This window comes from Alternaria conjuncta (genome assembly GCF_024043145.1).
Source record: "Alternaria conjuncta strain BMP 0040 chromosome Unknown scaffold_27, whole genome shotgun sequence".
Lineage (NCBI taxonomy): Eukaryota > Fungi > Ascomycota > Dothideomycetes > Pleosporales > Pleosporaceae > Alternaria > Alternaria conjuncta.
The window spans coordinates 220,461-236,376 of record NW_026250116.1 but is presented as its reverse complement, the minus strand read 5'-3'; the positions used below and the strand labels follow the sequence as shown (position 1 = coordinate 236,376).

Below are 15,916 nucleotides of genomic sequence, written 5' to 3'. Positions count from 1 at the left end.
AGCACTTTGCGCCCAGCTTCGCGGCACCGCTAAGCACGATGGGAGCGGTCGAAGATGCAGTGGATGCGGCAGCCAACTTCATCGGCCCATTTGTCGATAAGGACCGCAAATACAGTGCCGACGTGCCTACCGATACTCTCGTCGAGCAAGCGCTCGTCCACCTCCAGGCCATCAACACTGCAGACCTAGCTGCACATCCAAATGCACCCTACGATGCTTCCCTCGCCGGAGTGGTGTACGGTCTCGTAGATCTCATCACTATTCTTGCAGTGATCCCACGTTTGTCTTCCGGTGTTGCATTCAGTCAACGGCCAAGGTCAGTCCTGACCGCCGTAATCTTCACGCCTCCGAATCGCGATATGGATGCGTTAGGGGCCGTCATTGACGCTTTTCTGCCCATGATGGAGCAGAAGGGCTCGGGTGTACAGCCGCTTCTGTCACAGAGAATCCTTCCGGACATCATCTCTGCCGTGGCGGAGCTTTCCTACTCTCCTACGTCGTCTGAGACAGCGAAGTCGAGGTATTCGAAAACCTACGAACAGATAATGAAGGATACTCCAACATCACGCCTACTCCCTATCCTGACTACGTTTCTCCAGCAGCCTCTTCCTACCTGGCTCAAACCTGTCATATCCTCAGAGCTCTCATTGGTACCTCTTCGGACCCAAGGCGTTCGCCACACCATCGAGTTTCTTTCGCTGTCATACTTATCGAAGAATTCTCATGTACCTCAGAGCGCATCAGGTCCTCAATCACAGATACCAATCCCACTAGAGGCTGTTTCGCAAGCTTCGAAGCTACTAGTTCTACCACCGAGCGGGATCAGTCAGGACGAATGGCTCGTGAAGATTTCTCCTCAGCTATTACATCTCCTAGATGGTAGCGAGGGCAAAGAGCTCAGTCGAGCTGCTGGGCAGATCATCGCTGGTGGCATTCTCAGTAAGAAGACGACTGGCGCACCGGGAACCATAGGATGGGACACGTTTGCGAAGCCCTTGTTCCAAGTAATCTACCCAAAGAATGTCAGCGCATCGAAGCCTGAGCAGACCGTTGTATCGGAACAGGAACTCAAGACGGCGCTCAGAAGACTGAAGACAATTCTTTCATCGTATTCCCATGGCGGACTGATTCGACGTCTCATTCATCCCATCATACTGCCGCTTTGGGCGCTGCTCAACCACGCAAAAGACAGGCCATCTCTGGACAAGGAATGGAGTATGCTTCCGGGCCTCATCCTGACGCGTTACATGGAGGTTGCCTGCGACACGAAACAGGTCGACAATATCGCGACGAGCCTCTTCTGGGATGGCGACGCGACCTGGACGTTCGGGCCCGGCTCTCAAGGAGGTGTGGAAATTCGCGCTCGTAAAACAGATAAGAGTGGAGGGATAGGAACGATGGAAGGTATCTTCGGACGCATCAGCGACCTGGACAATAGAGTCACTGTTCTCATCACCCTCTTGACAGAAGCCAACATCGCCGACGACACAGCTGGATCCATCTTTGTGAACGCCACCAAACGGTGGCTCGTACCGGAGAAACCTATGACTAAGTCGCTCACCGAAGACGATAACGAAGCCGATCCTCTTTCGGCGCTTGTCGATGCGAAGTTATCGGAAGCTTTAGCACAGCGATTCCAGGAGCACTTTGCCAGAAGTCCACAGCATATCGTCGATCTCGTCGCACAGCTAATCCAGAACTATGTGAGCGAGCACAAAACTCGGAAAGATAAGTCAGATAGACTACGTACATCGAAGAGGGCAATGCTCGACAACATTGTACCAAAACAAGACATGACAAAGGAGAGCGAAGAGGGCGAAGCCAGAGATGAAGACTTGGTATCGTTCGCACTGAGTATCCTTAACACACTGCTTGCATCGTCGGACCTCAAGAAGACGCCCGCAGTCACCGAGACTCTGCATGCACTTCTTCCATCGCTAGCATACCTTTCGCAGTCGCAGTCATCCACATCGTCTGTAATAAGCAACTCCGCCGCCACGGCTCTGCATCTTATCGCTCCCACCCCAACAACGCCGTTATCGACAGAGAAACCAGCGACCGATCCACTGAACGAACATCGCAAAACCTTGAAAACTTGCTTCGCCGAGCTGCAATCTCCTGATCCTCCTAACCGAACCTGGGCATTGAACACGGTGCATAAGCTTCTTAGAAACCCCACCGCGTTTCCGGCTATTGACATACCATCTCTCACGCACACGCTTTTGTCAGCTTCACTAGCAGACCCAGAGTCCTACGTTCACTTAGCCGCCATGCCCGTCCTCGTCACTTTGGCGACACGTGCGTCAAAACCTGTAGTCGGCATACTAGTCGACGCGTTCATCGACATCGACGAGCGTTCACTGAAGCTAGCGCGGGGGAAACAGACCGAGGAGAAAGAGCGGGAGTTGAGATATGCTCTCGACTTCAGACTCCGGGTTGGAGAAGTACTCAACAACTTTGTCGGTGAAGACGACTTTTGGGTTTCGCCTGAGCGTAGCGCGCTACAGCATCGATGCGCAAAGCAGATCACGGAAGCTTGTCTTTCGTTGGCGAGTCGGCGTGGTCAACGTACGCAGACATTGTCGGCACGTAACGAGCTCGCGGACAGCGAAAGAAAGCTTCGAGAGGAAGGCGAAGCTGCTTGGGGTGGACCGATACCTAATGTTCTCGAACCCGAAGGCGCAGATCCGCAAGAACAAGCGGAGTACGAAGCGCTGCAGAAGGTCGTTGGTGGATGGGAAGATACTGGTATCGAGGAAGACGTTCGTATCCGCGCTTCTGCCCTTAGCGTGCTGTCTACTGTCTTGGAACATCGAGTAAGCGTTCTGCGTCAGCCTATTGTCGATGCGACATTGCAGATGGTGTTGTTAGTTCTTGCCATGGAAAGAGAGGAGTCAAAGGCGTTGCTGCGTCGTTCGGCTGTGCTTGTCGTAATGGGCTTGTTGCGCGCCGTTGACGCGGGAATCGAGAATGGACAGGAAAGTGCGGTGGGTCTGAACTTGAAGCAGCAGGAAGAGGTCGAGCGAGTGATGAAATGGGTCAAACATGAGGACGTAGACGAGCTTGTAAGAGACCATGCTGCGAATGTCGTGGAGGGTCTCGAAACGATGAGGATGAAGAAGCTGTATAAGATCAGAGATGAAGGCCTGAGGCTAGGACCGGATCTTGGGCTAGAAGGAAACCTCCGAGGGCTCAACGTCCAGCCTCAGACTGCTACTGGGGAGGGTAAGAAGAGGATGGTCATAGAGGAGATCGAATAGCTGGCAGCTTGAATAGTTGATGACATTGTCGCGCCTCACAACCGAAGCTTGGTATCCTGACTTTTACCCATTCCAATTGTGCGCCTATCTGCTCTGTGGTATCTTCAGTGCGCATACTACGGGGAGCGCACCTGCTGCCTTCCTGCTGCGTGCGCATGTGGTCTTTGCGCCCAGACAGCTCCTGCGCGCTCCCGGTGGGCGCTCGTATTGCGATATTCAGTTTGTCTCGCGCATCGTGTGTCTGCCCTCGTGGGCATCTCAACCGCTCATGGCCGTATCCTTTGTCGCCTTGGGTTCCACCTCTTCGGCCTTTCCGATCCACAGAACATTGTTACACCTTATCAGGACTTGGCCGAGAGTGCCGGAGCTGACGCCGTTTACGAATTCTTCGGTGTTGGAGAGCTGGATGTTCATGTAGAGGTCCACGGAGACGAGTCTGCCCTTGTACTCGGTCTCACCCCACTTTAATCTGACGACGATGTCTTTGTCAACTCTGCGCGTATGTTAGCGCGTATTCTTATTGGCAACGGGGTGGCTCGAGAGGTAAGAGTATGCGACGTACAAGCTTTGGAGCAAAGGACGAGGGTTGAAGGGTGCGACTGCCTGGTGGATGTTAGCTTTGCGCGCGACTGAAGAACTGGAAGGATTGCTTACAGCCATGTTTGCGACTCTATCTCAGGGCTTGCTGTCGGGTAGCCGTGAGTTTGGTGGGTAGAGCAGTGATAGTCGTGGTGCTATGGCGGTCGTGCCTGCAGCTTTGGAAAGTCATCGGCAAAAGGTAGCGCCGATTGGTCACCGTGCTTCACCGCGGGGAAGCCGCGCAACAGAAGATGGTTCAGGGTGGAAGGTGCGTCCGAGGATAACTGAGACTCGCACTCTACTACCTTAGACTTATGTCACAATTATGATCAATCGTGAGCTTACCTTTGTTGCTCTTCCACACCCATGCCTACCGACTGTCCAAGGTGTAGAGCGACGCGACTAGCGGACGCGCTAAGAAATTGTCCCCTCTTCGAATGACCGGACGAGTACAGCAATTGCGAACCCCCGATATCACATCCTCCAGCCACACTCGCTCGGCCGCCATACTCCAGCTGGACCCTCATAGCTGCCTACTCTCAGCAGCACCATTGCGCCTACCACGGTGCGCCGCTTCCTCCTTCCGCCGGCGACCCGGTCCTTTGTCGCCCCTCCAAACTTCGCGCAGCATGCCCCGGTAGCAATGCGAGCCATCTGGTCCCGGGCAACATCGAACCCGGGTACCTGCAGATGCATATCATGCGTCTCCAACACCGGCGCTCTCGCTAGGCGCAGCGGGCAGACGGCTCTTCGTCGCACTCGGGCAATTGGCACACCAACGTCGACCTTCGTATACACGACCATATTCGCTGCGGGACTGGCCATCGATGCGAGAGCGAAAGCCGCTAGGAACACACAATGGGAGAAGGCCTTTTCGTCACTAGCCGAATCTGCTGGCGACGGGTCCCCAGGAGAGAGAACGAAGGACACAGATACGGCCACTGATTCTGTGACCTTGGGGCATGGATACCATGGCTTGACCTTTGATGATCTGCCGGACGACTTCGACTGGAGCGCGTTGGAGCGCATTGTAGGCATGGAATTAGATGAGGATCCAGTCTTGGAAAATCAAGAAATCCAGTCGCAAATTCGCGATTACGCTGAGCTGGAAGACCTGCGCTTTGACTCGAGGTTCCCAGGCATGCAGCTTCTGGAGTTTCCAACAAATACCGGTCCTGAGCTTATACGCTACAACTTGCCGCCCCAGTCCTTGTGGGCGCCAGACGCACTACGTGTAAACGCCCTACAAAGGCGACACTCGTGGAAGAAGCTGGCCATGCAGGAACTCTCCACCGGTCTCCTCATACACGAACTACTGCACAAGAACAATGTGCCTAGATTCGACAAGGCTTGGGAGGTGGATTCCGACAATTTGTCACAGCAGATCCAGGACGTCATAGCCATGAATGCTGTGGAGCGTGAGCAAGCGCGCCAAAACATCCTAGAGGCTCTTGAAAACCTCCATCAGATTCCTGTTGATAGTCCGCCAGACGTGATTGCTCAAGCTCGAATTCACCCAGATCATCCAGGAATTCCGGAATATTATCAGGACGTGGATGGAGACTTTTACGCTATCACGATCCAAATGAATCAGAGCATCCAAAAGCTGTTTGAAAGCGACGTACACGGTAACGACCGCAAAGAAGCTGTCGTGCTTGCAAAGATCTGTCACAACCTCCTCGTTTCATCGGCCTCACCGGACTTACAGACATTCAACACTTTGCTGGTAGGTTTTCGACAGTGGCGGCGTCGAAACCTCATAGATTGTGTGATACCCGCCCTGAACTACAACAAGATTCGTCCGAACGAGATTACCTGTCGCGAAATACTCAATCACTACGCGTCCCTGAGGCATGGAAACCCTGAAGACTTTTCGAGGTTTGTCGCCAGGATGAGAGGTGTAGGCGACGGGCTTATGCTCGCAACTCCCAAAGTCAACGTCAACGAAGCCAGTCATGGCCGGCTTGTGAGGGTTGACGAAAAGAAGGTCTACCAGAAAGTCCACCCAACACCCATGGTGTTTAGCTCCCTCATAACTGGTGTCATGAGATTCGCAGGTTTCGACCGAGCGCTTGATATCTACTACGAGATGAAGGCGGACGGCTGGGGTCTCGATGTTCAAGGTCTGACGAGAATGCTCAACGACTGTCTCCGCCGCGCGGACTGGGAAGGGGGCCTATACATTTGGGGGGAGATTAGCAGCATCAAGGCCAGAGTGAATCATGAAGACATGACCAAAGCATACGGTCAGATGATAGGCTTGTGCTCCATTACCGGCAACACGGTCGCCTTCAACCAGATCCTGGCAGACATCTCTACCGAAGGCTTCGATCGCGAAAAGATCCTCGGTCTCGCCTCAAGAAACGAGCATGTGGCAAAGAAGAAGAAACTGCAGCTCGCTCCCGCTTGGGTTGCAGACAACGTCATGATTGCCGCTTCCGCCTACATCAAAGACACAAGAGACGCGGATGTAAAGGATGCGCTAGAAGGCATAGACGGGGACGATAACACTACATTCATTCAAGGCGAGCCTGACGATTCTGACGCGCATGATGCAGCTGGTTCAACGGAGGACATCGCGGATAACACGGCCGACCCCAAGGAGGTTTGGGCGTCATGGTTGGAGCGGGAGTTTGGAGAAAGACCGAAAGATCCGGAGCCTTGAACGGCTGCCATGTGTACAGTACCATGTTTTCCATGTATACCAGTGTATATACCAAAGCCCTACGATGGCGCAACTATCAATTTCATGACACCAGTCTGGTTCTCTCCAACCTACCTCCAGCCGCAATAAAAAAATCCCATCTGGCGAAGCCGACACGAACACGACTGACCAGGCCGCCGCCACATTCCAAAGTTTGGCACAATGACGACCTGTTACCAAAGAAATCTTATCGTGTTCCAATTCCGAGGTGTCACCAGACCGTTACTCTGCCGAGGACTTCTTTGTTTGAGGGCTCGTCTATTTAGATTAACTGCGTCGGCAGCCTCATTTATCCTTTTCGCTTCAGCACGTCTGTCACCAACACTACTGCTGCTGCTGTTCATCACCAACAATCTTTGCTCGAGAAGGACTTTTGGCACGGGTGGTTTTTGTTTCGTGTTTGTCATGTTTCATTGTTGCGATCGGGTTGGACTGCCTCCGTTGGTGCGCAAATGTTCCCCTTCTCGTGTCCATTTCATGCAACAATCTCCTGATCTTTATTGCAAATGACAGAGCTTCTATGACTGGGAGCGTTTGATCTATCTACATTTTTTATCTAGCCCAAAAAGGCAGTCGTGTCGGGCGACGCTGCATTCCTGTCTAAAGATAGACAGACGCACTATGGAGATCATTCCACCAGGGCCTTTGTATCGTTGCTCAGTTTCCAACCGATCGTGCAGGTACTTTCCCCAGACTCTGCAAGCCGTTGTTTATAGACGCTATGATACATATACATTGTCTCGCGTAGCTTTATCCTCAGGATCCGTCTAGTGTGATACGTGGGGAACTACTAAGGCTTTCGTTCGTAGTCCAGAGCTGATGCTAGCCAGCTCTAGACCTTTGTATCACGATGTTCTGTCTACAACTCTTCCGTGTTGGTCTGTTAAGCCATGCATCTCTATCTCATCACCCTTGGTCTTTTACTATCCGAGAGGACCAGCCGCGATAGCGCTGCATCTACGGTAGATGATTACTCTGCCGAAGAGTTTTGTACAACGCGACGAGGTTCAAGTCGCACCCGGATGTACGTTTAACCCCTTACTTAGTATAAATCGTCCTCTCAAGGATCTTCATGCAGGGAAGCCGTTCGATGCCGGATACGCAGATTGAGGTGTGGGTTGGGCTAGAACGTGTTGTGGGTGTTGCTAGTCCCTGCATCTATGCTGTTTTTTTGACAGAGAGATTGCCTGCAACGTGGGTTGTTATACTGTAGTATACTTGAGACACGATAACACAATGGTAGGAGAGCATCTCGCCCGTGTTTGCGGTCGTACTGACTGTTGAGCCTCTTAGACTTGTAAAGGGGAAAACAAGTCGGAAGGGGGCGTGGCAAAGACCGCAGAGAAATACTAACCCATGACTTTGGAGAGCTAGTAGACGTCTAGTCAAACTTTCTCGTATGCGAAGTCCTTGCCAAATCCCCAAGGACGAGTACTAGCAGCACCAGCCATCTTAGTCCTCTGGATTGTCGCATTCCTCAATCACCCCACACAAAATGCTCCAGTCACGTATGCCCTTTCATCTGCATACTCGCTTGAGGCTGGCTGGACCAAACATCTCCTAACCATAACAGGAAGCACAAGTACTTTACCCAGATTGCACGAACCGTATCCAACAGCCTCGAACACCAACTACTCACCTACCATCTCGGGCAGCTACAGAGTGGCAAAAGTGTGTCTAAACTTTGGTTCAAATGATGCGTATAAATGAAGTGGTATGCCGGCTCCGTGCAGATCTCATGTATCTCTTTCAATATATATCAACCCCCAGACCCTGAGAATTCCTGCCTTGCAAGCGAGCCCCACCGACTTCTTGCCCTTTCCCAACAATAGTACTCGACGTTAAGAAGAAGTAAAGAAGAGATTAGAGATGCAGTACCGATTCGTATCCGTTCTTGCTGCTGGTGTGTTGATTGCTGTGAGCAGCGCCGCACCTGTGCCTTCAGCTGAGGTAATTCGACTTCGTCATTATCACAGATATACAAGCTGACAAAGAACAGGCACAAACCCTCAGTCCCACCAACCCAGACGACATTCAACTCGGCAAGCCCTCTAGCGAGATCATCTGGAGCAAGCGCGACGACGAGCCGACCCACCCAGACGACGTGCAGCTCGGCCCCCCTACCAGCGAGATCATCTGGAGCAAAGACAAGAAACGCGCCGTCACTTGGAGTGAACCCAAAGACAAGAAACGCGATGTCACTTGGAGTGAACCCAAAGACACCTTCACCATCAGCAAGCCCAAGACTGTTGTAACATGGAGTACAGCGAAGCGCGACACAGTCACGCAGCCCGACACCATTGAATTGGGAAAGCCTAGCTCCGAGGTCAGCTGGGGCAAGAGGGATGGGACTGACCCTGCTGATACTATCGAGCTTGGTAAGCCAAGCACGGTTATCACCTGGGGCAAGGAGAAGCGCCAGACCCTGGGCAATCCGGACTCGGAGACGACGTGGGGCAAGCGCGAGGCGGAGAAGCCGAAGGATAGCTTCAAGCTCGGTAAGGCAACTACGGTGGTTACTTGGTCTTGAGTGTTTCGGTCTTTTTGTAGTGAGTTTGCTTCAGCTATCCTTGTTGACCTTGTACGCTAACGATTTGGTAGCTCCCACGTAGGATCTTGTTGCTGCTTTTGTAGCTAGAGTTTGGGGGTAGATTCCACCGTCGCTACTTCATCGTGGCTGGTAGCGGAGGTGTAAAACTGTGATATCCGTACGGCTGTGTGCTTCTTTAGTACTTCCAATATACTTATGTTCGATAGCTTTGCTGTTCACGAAATTGATGTGCAGTTTGAACGTGCACAACTTGTTGCACCGCCGTTTGCAGTCTTTGTTGAGCGTTGCTGTCGTCATTGATGTACATGTGCCTTCGTATTGTGTGTAGATATAGATTACCTCTCCTGACTTGGGCGTGTGACTCGCTCGGTACCGTCATGATGGACTATAGCCACCTCTTCGCATTCCTCTTGTCCTATCAGCTCAACTATACCACGCGTGATGTGCATTGTTCCAAGCTGTGCAAGCTGCCGTATGACTCTTTCTCTTTCCTGCGCAATCTACGCGCGACGTATTTCCCACTCGACGTTCGTGACGCTGACTTCCTCGCCAGATTTCTCGTCGTAGTCGTACCATTCGCCGTCAGGTAATTCAATACCTGAGAACTTGGTGCCGGACTCGGTGCCTGTTGCAAGAAACTCTCCCTCAGCTATGAATTCGACGAACTCTAGGCCTCTGCAGTCGAACATGAGGATGTTGGTCTTTTTCGGTGGGTCGCTTTGTTCGTAGGAGGTAGGCGCGGCTGTGATGTTCGCAGAGTGTTCTCTCTAGAGGTGATGTCAGTGGCTGAAGTACAGCGAAGGGCGCAGGGCAGAAAGACCTTACAGTTCTTACACCTCCAGACAAAATTGGCTTCACCCTTGCTGCCGCTCTGTTCGTTCATCTCGAAGCGATTGACCGAGACAGGGTTGGGGTGTATTTCGCGACATGACGTGCATTGGACTTTGAATGTGTAGAAAAAGGGCGCGTCTTCCGTGTCGTTGGGGCGGAGGTCGGTGACGCTGAAGGGTGTTAGTAGGGTAAACACGTGTAGATGGGGATACGTACCCGTTCAGCTCTGCTTTCAATGCTAGTGCGAGCACCATGTTGACAGTGTTGATATAAGCGTTTGATAGATTTCCGTCGCATCTCGTTGCGCCTCTGGCGATGCGCCCCGCCCCCACCCGTGGACTCGCACGCGAGCTGCTTTCGAGCTAACACGCAAAGGGCAAGGCGGTGTTACCGTGCATCGCAGCTTTCTTGCGCTCCGAATCTTAATCACGCATTGCACTGCACACTTACAGAAACGTATGCATTATCAGACTTCCATTTTTCTCGTCTGATAAAGCATAGTCGCATTACCACTCTCACCCTACTGCGCAACTAATCGAGTCGGCAGATCACGACTTCCAAGTCTGCATCTCCCCTTTCCACTTTGAGACGACCATTGGACGCAATTGCCGCGAAATTTACATTACTTGCTTCGACCCTTCCTGAAAATCGTCAGACTCCCGAACGACATCTTTGCCGGCTGCATTCTTCAGCATCGTCCCATACTAGGCCACCATCTTCAATCCTGACCGCTACTTGCTTCTCATCTCCGTCACTTCAACATGGTCAAATTCTACCCGTCTCTCAACGAGAACCACATCGACTTCATCTCGAGTCAACCGCTCTTCTTCGTGGCCAGCGCTCCTTGGGCTGGAGACCACGTCAACATCTCGCCAAAAGGCCATCCGTCAAGGACCTTTTCTGTTCTCGGCCCGAACACTGTCGCCTATCTGGACGCGACCGGCAGCGGGTGTGAGACCATCTCTCACGTCTATGAGAATGGCCGTGTCACAGTAATGTTCTCTTCCTTTGGACCCTCGCCACAGATCATGCGACTGTTCTGCAAAGGAAGGGTAGTCGAGAAGTGGGATCCGTACTACGGGCAATTGCGCGCTAAGATGGCGTCAGAGAACGGTGATGAAGTCGACGTCACGGGTGCAAGAGCTATCATTGTGTTGAAGATCCAGAAAGTGCAGACTAGCTGTGGTTTCGGAGTACCTCAGATCGAGGGCGGAAAGACCGCAAACGCTGAGGAAGCGACTGGTGACGCAATCGCCTATGTGGATCACGATCATGATGATGGCGAAGAGAACGGCTTCAAACAACGGGATACGATGGACAACTGGGCGCGAAAGCAGCTTGAGAAGCAAGAGCTCGCCGACTACCAAAAGCAGTTCAACCACCGTTCGCTTGATGGACTACCGGGTATGATGAGTGCGAGACGATCGCATGACGAGAACATCGCTGTGGAGGACACGAAGGCATGGTTCAGGAAGGTGAGCAGACAGCAGGATGCTGTAGCTCTGGGTGTGGGCTTGGGCGTTATACTGATGCTGCTATTGAGTCTTATTGGCGTACTCAGCATCAAGCCAATATTCTTGCAACACATACTGAATGCGCAACGAAGGCAACTGGGCTTACCGGAGGATCATTCGTGGAAGAGCGAGCTTTGAGTGGCCTCGAGCTCATCACCAAGTTGCAGACTTTCGAAGCAGTGGGCTAAGAATCCAAATATCATTTTAATGCGTAATTCGAGATGGACACACTCGCAACGCATATCTCCATATTCCATGACCTCCGTGCTTCAAGTCTGAAAAGACTGATGTTGACGTTCGGAGAGACGGCGAAACGCGCGCATGTGGAGCTCATCGCTCGCCAAATGCGCTAGTCTCAAAGAAGGCAGGCTAGAAGAGAACCCCGGCCCGCTTGTCAGAAAAAGTTCGGGAAGTCGCGAACTTTTGCGGCCTCGAGCTTGAAGACTGCGACACGACAACAACTTTCCCAAAATGGCCGGTATCAAACGCAAATCCACCGGCGCAAGTGCGCCCGACGTCAAGGACAAGAGCAAAAAGGTCAAGGTCGACAAGCCCACCACCAAGAGCGAGAAGAAGCGCGACGTCAAGCCGGTTAAGAAGGCGAAGAAGGCCAAGGAAGAGAGCTCCGACGACTTTGAAGAGTCGGATACGAGCGAGAAAGACAATGGCTTCTACGGCTTCTCCGCGGCTGACGGTGCCGATGTCGACATGAGCGACGCCGACAGCAGCGACGAACAACCCGCAAAGTCCAACGGCAAGACACAGAAGCGCAAAGACGGCGATGAGACTTCAGATAAGCCCGAGGGCGAGGGAGTAGAGTCCAAGTTGGCGGGTTTGAATGGTAAGACATAGCCATCTACCTTGCCTGATAGTCTAGCTAATCATCCCTCCAGTAAACAATTCGAAAGAAGCGCACGCAAAACAAAAGGCCCTTGCCAGAGAACGAAAGGCCGCGAAGCCAAACGCCGACATCATCGAACGCTCCAAGAAGCTGTGGGAGAAGCTCAGGTTGAAGTCGCATGTTGACAAGGAAGAGAGAAAAGGGCTCGTCAAGGAGTTGTTCGAGATCATAACTGGCAGAGTCAAGGACTTCGTCTTCAAGCATGACTCTGTGCGTGTCATTCAGACAGCCATCAAATACTCCACAATGGAGCAGAGGCGGATGATCGCGAGAGAGCTCAAAGGCGAGTTCAAGGTCCTGGCTGAGGGCAAGTACTCCAAGTTCTTGATCGCCAAGTTGGTGGAGAAGGGGTGAGTACAGTGTCTACGCACGGCATAACATATCTAACCGATCGCAGCGACCCTGAAATTCGCGACCTCGTCATCACTGAGTTCTACAGCCACGTCAAGCGCATGATCAACCACCCCGAAGCCGCATGGATCGTAGACGACATATACCGAGCCGTAGCCACTCCAGAGCAGAAGAACCGTCTCCTCCGGGAATGGTATGGTCCTGAGTTTTCTATCAAGGGTCTTTCTGCCGAGGGCACCGACAGCGCAGAGCTATCGGCCATCTTGAAAGAATCGCCGGAGAAGAGGAAGCCCATCATGGGCTACCTTGAGAACCAGATCAACTCGCTCATCCAGAAGAAGCTCACCGGATTCACCATGCTCCACGACGCCATGTTGCAATACTTCCTCGTATGCGAACCCGGCACCGAACAAGCGAACGATTTCCTCGAACACCTTAAGCCGGACCCAACAACCAAGGAGGGCGAAGAAGCCGACAACGTCGATCTCATGAAGAACCTTGCGTTCACAAAATCAGGGTCGCGACTGGTGTCGCTTTGCTTCGCATACGGTACAGCCAAGGACCGCAAGCTCTTCCTGCGGCCGTACAAGGACACGATGGAGACAATGGCTTTCGACCAACACGCCCATCACGTTCTTCTTGCCGCCATGGCAGTCACTGACGACACCAAGCTTTCCGCCAAGTCCATCTTCAGCGAGCTTCTACCCAGCAACGACGCCCTCCCGGAGAAGGTGTTGAACCTCGTCAACGATGCTCGCGCACGCACAGTCCTACTATATCCATTCGCCGCCGATGCGAAATGGTTATTGGATGACAACACGCGCGAGCGGTTGAACGAGTTATATGTTATTCGCCAGACTACATCAAAGAAGGACCCAAACATCCGTCTCTCAGAAATCGCAAAGAGCATCGAGCCGCAGCTACTGACAGCTGTTACCGCTCGCGCTGCTGACTTTGCCTCCTTCACATTCGGCCTGCAATTTATGGGCGAGGTTCTCGTTGGAGCTCCAGAGGTGGAACCAGCGAAGCGCAAGGAGGCGTTGACGGAGGTCGCTCGTCTCTCACAATCGATCTTAGACTCTGCGTTGCCTGCTTCCGCCGGTGACAACAAGGCTACCAGTCACGGCAAGAACATGCTCAAGATGCTGGTTCAAGGTGGCAAGTTCGACGCCACCACCAAGAAGGTCATTCCCGTAGAGCCTGCCCTCGGCTTTGCAGACTTGCTCTGGCCTCAGATCAAGTCTAGCCTGGTTAACTGGGCGACTGGTCAGGGCTCCTTCGTGGTGGTATCCATGACCGAAGCTGAAGGTTTCGCTAAGAAAGACGAAGTACTGAAAGCGCTGAAGAAGGAGAAGAAGGCGCTAGAGGCGGCTGCCAACCCTCCAGGCGCGCAAAATGGCGAGGCCAAGAGCAAGAAGCAAAAGAAGGGCGACAAGTCGGACTCTGCGCCCAGAGGAAACGCTGGAGCGAAGATTTTGCTTGAAAAGTTGTAGAGTAGCCTATATTTGATTCGAACATGTATGATGATACCCATGTAAGGCCTTCTTCATGCATTCCATGTGTTCCAAGTATCTTGCTACCCCCTTCATTACGTCTCCTCGGGCATCGATGTATACTACATGCCCAGGTGTTGCCATGTGTCTTAGCAGTCCAAATCGGGAATCGCTTCCGCCGAAATATGCAGGCACACCCACCTACCAACCCGGACTTACACCGGTATTTGATCCATGGATACCACGACCCAATGATCTAGATGATCATTAAACTTACCTTTCGGATCACTTTATCTCGTTTACTATCTGTCTCTCCTCAAAATCAACTTGGCCACCGCTCCAGTATCACCATCGCAGCCACGAAGCTTTCGAATTCTCTCACCTCTCATTCGCATACCACATATACCCGCAGTACACATTTCCAAAAACCACCCAAAAACAAAATGTCACGCAACTTCACCATCGACGAATCATCCCTCCCATCCGTCTTCCAGGCTCAATGGAAATCCAACCCCGACCCAACCGCCCTGCCCTTTCCCCGCGACAACCCCCCATTCGCCCTCACAGCCATAGATTGGCAACAACTCTCCCTCTCCGACGCAGACTTCACACCACACTCCTGGTCGAACCTGCACACCCTCATCAGCACCAACCACCTCGAAGAGCTCAAACGCTGGCCCAGCGCCCTAAAAGCATATCTCGCATGGACCGCACACGTAAAGCAGAAATACGGCAGCGTAATGACCTACCTACTCGACCAGCGCCTTCTCTGGGAACCGGTCGAAGATGAAAGCGGGGCGTTGCGATTTGATGTGGTCAACAGCACGCCTTTCGCGGATCCAGCGGATTACAAGATTCTGAGGAATGACTGGACGTATGCGTTTGTGCCTGGTGTCAGGCATGTTGTTGTGTGGTTGAAGCAGCGGTTGCCGGTGGATGGGAAGGGGGCGTTGAGTGAGGAGGGGAGGGCGTTGGTGGAGGAATTTGTGAAGAGAGAGTTTAGGGATAAGGCGGGGGAGAAAGAGGGGGGGAGTAAGGTTATTTGGTTCAAGAATACGACGGATTTGCAGAGTGTGAGGAGTTTGGAACATGTGCATGTTTTGGTTAGGGACGTGGAGGATGAGGTACTGAGGGAGTGGATGGTTTAGAGGGAAAGACAATGCCGAAGAGGGCGAGTGTGGAACGTGTTCTTGATTTGTACATACGTACTAGGCTTACGGTACACATACATATTGATCACGGCTGTGATGAGCATGTACTACCCAAGTTACATGCAATACGGTGCCATAAAGTTAAGAAATATCACTTTTGGAAGGATAGCGGCATGCATGTGCACGTGTTCAAAGGATGTATAAGCCACGCAGGGCAATCGTTGCTTAGTATATACCGCATCGCCTTCATCATCTCGACGATTAGACAATAAGAGAAAGTGTTGCTCGCCCGAACCACCCAGGCAAGCATCATGTATAAGGACGATAGCCAACAAAAAAGCCCCATACCCATAATGATACGGAGAAACGCCCTCGCTAATGCAGAAACACCTACAGCAGAATGCCCAACAGACAGCGGTCATACGTAAGGAGACGCGCCGGACAAAAGAAACAAAAATGGGAGATGAACCCATGTAAACGCCCTATCCATACTTCCCAAGAGACGCTAGCGGGAAGTGAAGGAGTACAGGCAGAAGCAGAAATAATAATGTTTGCAATCTTCGTGTCCCCGAGATTTCGGG

General features: G+C 52.4%; 8 protein-coding genes across 8 annotated transcripts; 6 read left to right on the top strand and 2 right to left on the bottom strand.

Moving 5' to 3' along the window:
- Nucleotides 1-38: 38 nt before the first annotated feature.
- J4E85_010915 (uncharacterized protein) lies at nt 39-3,260 on the top strand (the record flags this gene model as incomplete). Its single annotated transcript, XM_051475118.1, has 1 exon — nt 39-3,260. One exon carries the CDS (start codon nt 39-41, stop codon nt 3,258-3,260), a length of 3,222 nt encoding a protein of 1,073 aa, XP_051321144.1.
- A 258-nt stretch (nt 3,261-3,518) lies between these two features.
- On the bottom strand, nt 3,519-3,920 carry J4E85_010914 (uncharacterized protein; the record flags this gene model as incomplete). Its single annotated transcript, XM_051475117.1, has 3 exons — nt 3,519-3,753; nt 3,823-3,863; nt 3,915-3,920. The coding sequence occupies 3 exons, from the start codon at nt 3,918-3,920 to the stop codon at nt 3,519-3,521; spliced, it is 282 nt and encodes a 93-aa protein (XP_051321143.1).
- Nucleotides 3,921-4,482: 562 nt separating this feature from the next.
- Nucleotides 4,483-6,504, top strand: J4E85_010913 (uncharacterized protein; the record flags this gene model as incomplete). The annotated part of the gene is made up of 1 exon (XM_051475116.1): nt 4,483-6,504. The coding sequence occupies one exon, from the start codon at nt 4,483-4,485 to the stop codon at nt 6,502-6,504; it is 2,022 nt and encodes a 673-aa protein (XP_051321142.1).
- Nucleotides 6,505-8,412: 1,908 nt separating this feature from the next.
- On the top strand, nt 8,413-9,073 carry J4E85_010912 (uncharacterized protein; the record flags this gene model as incomplete). The annotated part of the gene is made up of 2 exons (XM_051475115.1): nt 8,413-8,493; nt 8,543-9,073. 2 exons carry the CDS (start codon nt 8,413-8,415, stop codon nt 9,071-9,073), a joined length of 612 nt encoding a protein of 203 aa, XP_051321141.1.
- Nucleotides 9,074-9,594: 521 nt separating this feature from the next.
- Nucleotides 9,595-10,179, bottom strand: J4E85_010911 (uncharacterized protein; the record flags this gene model as incomplete). The annotated part of the gene is made up of 3 exons (XM_051475114.1): nt 9,595-9,861; nt 9,915-10,095; nt 10,142-10,179. The coding sequence occupies 3 exons, from the start codon at nt 10,177-10,179 to the stop codon at nt 9,595-9,597; spliced, it is 486 nt and encodes a 161-aa protein (XP_051321140.1).
- A 507-nt stretch (nt 10,180-10,686) lies between these two features.
- On the top strand, nt 10,687-11,577 carry J4E85_010910 (uncharacterized protein; the record flags this gene model as incomplete). Its single annotated transcript, XM_051475113.1, has 1 exon — nt 10,687-11,577. The coding sequence occupies one exon, from the start codon at nt 10,687-10,689 to the stop codon at nt 11,575-11,577; it is 891 nt and encodes a 296-aa protein (XP_051321139.1).
- A 333-nt stretch (nt 11,578-11,910) lies between these two features.
- J4E85_010909 (uncharacterized protein) lies at nt 11,911-14,184 on the top strand (the record flags this gene model as incomplete). Its single annotated transcript, XM_051475112.1, has 3 exons — nt 11,911-12,280; nt 12,333-12,690; nt 12,738-14,184. 3 exons carry the CDS (start codon nt 11,911-11,913, stop codon nt 14,182-14,184), a joined length of 2,175 nt encoding a protein of 724 aa, XP_051321138.1.
- A 443-nt stretch (nt 14,185-14,627) lies between these two features.
- J4E85_010908 (uncharacterized protein) lies at nt 14,628-15,332 on the top strand (the record flags this gene model as incomplete). The annotated part of the gene is made up of 1 exon (XM_051475111.1): nt 14,628-15,332. The coding sequence occupies one exon, from the start codon at nt 14,628-14,630 to the stop codon at nt 15,330-15,332; it is 705 nt and encodes a 234-aa protein (XP_051321137.1).
- Nucleotides 15,333-15,916: the final 584 nt, after the last annotated feature.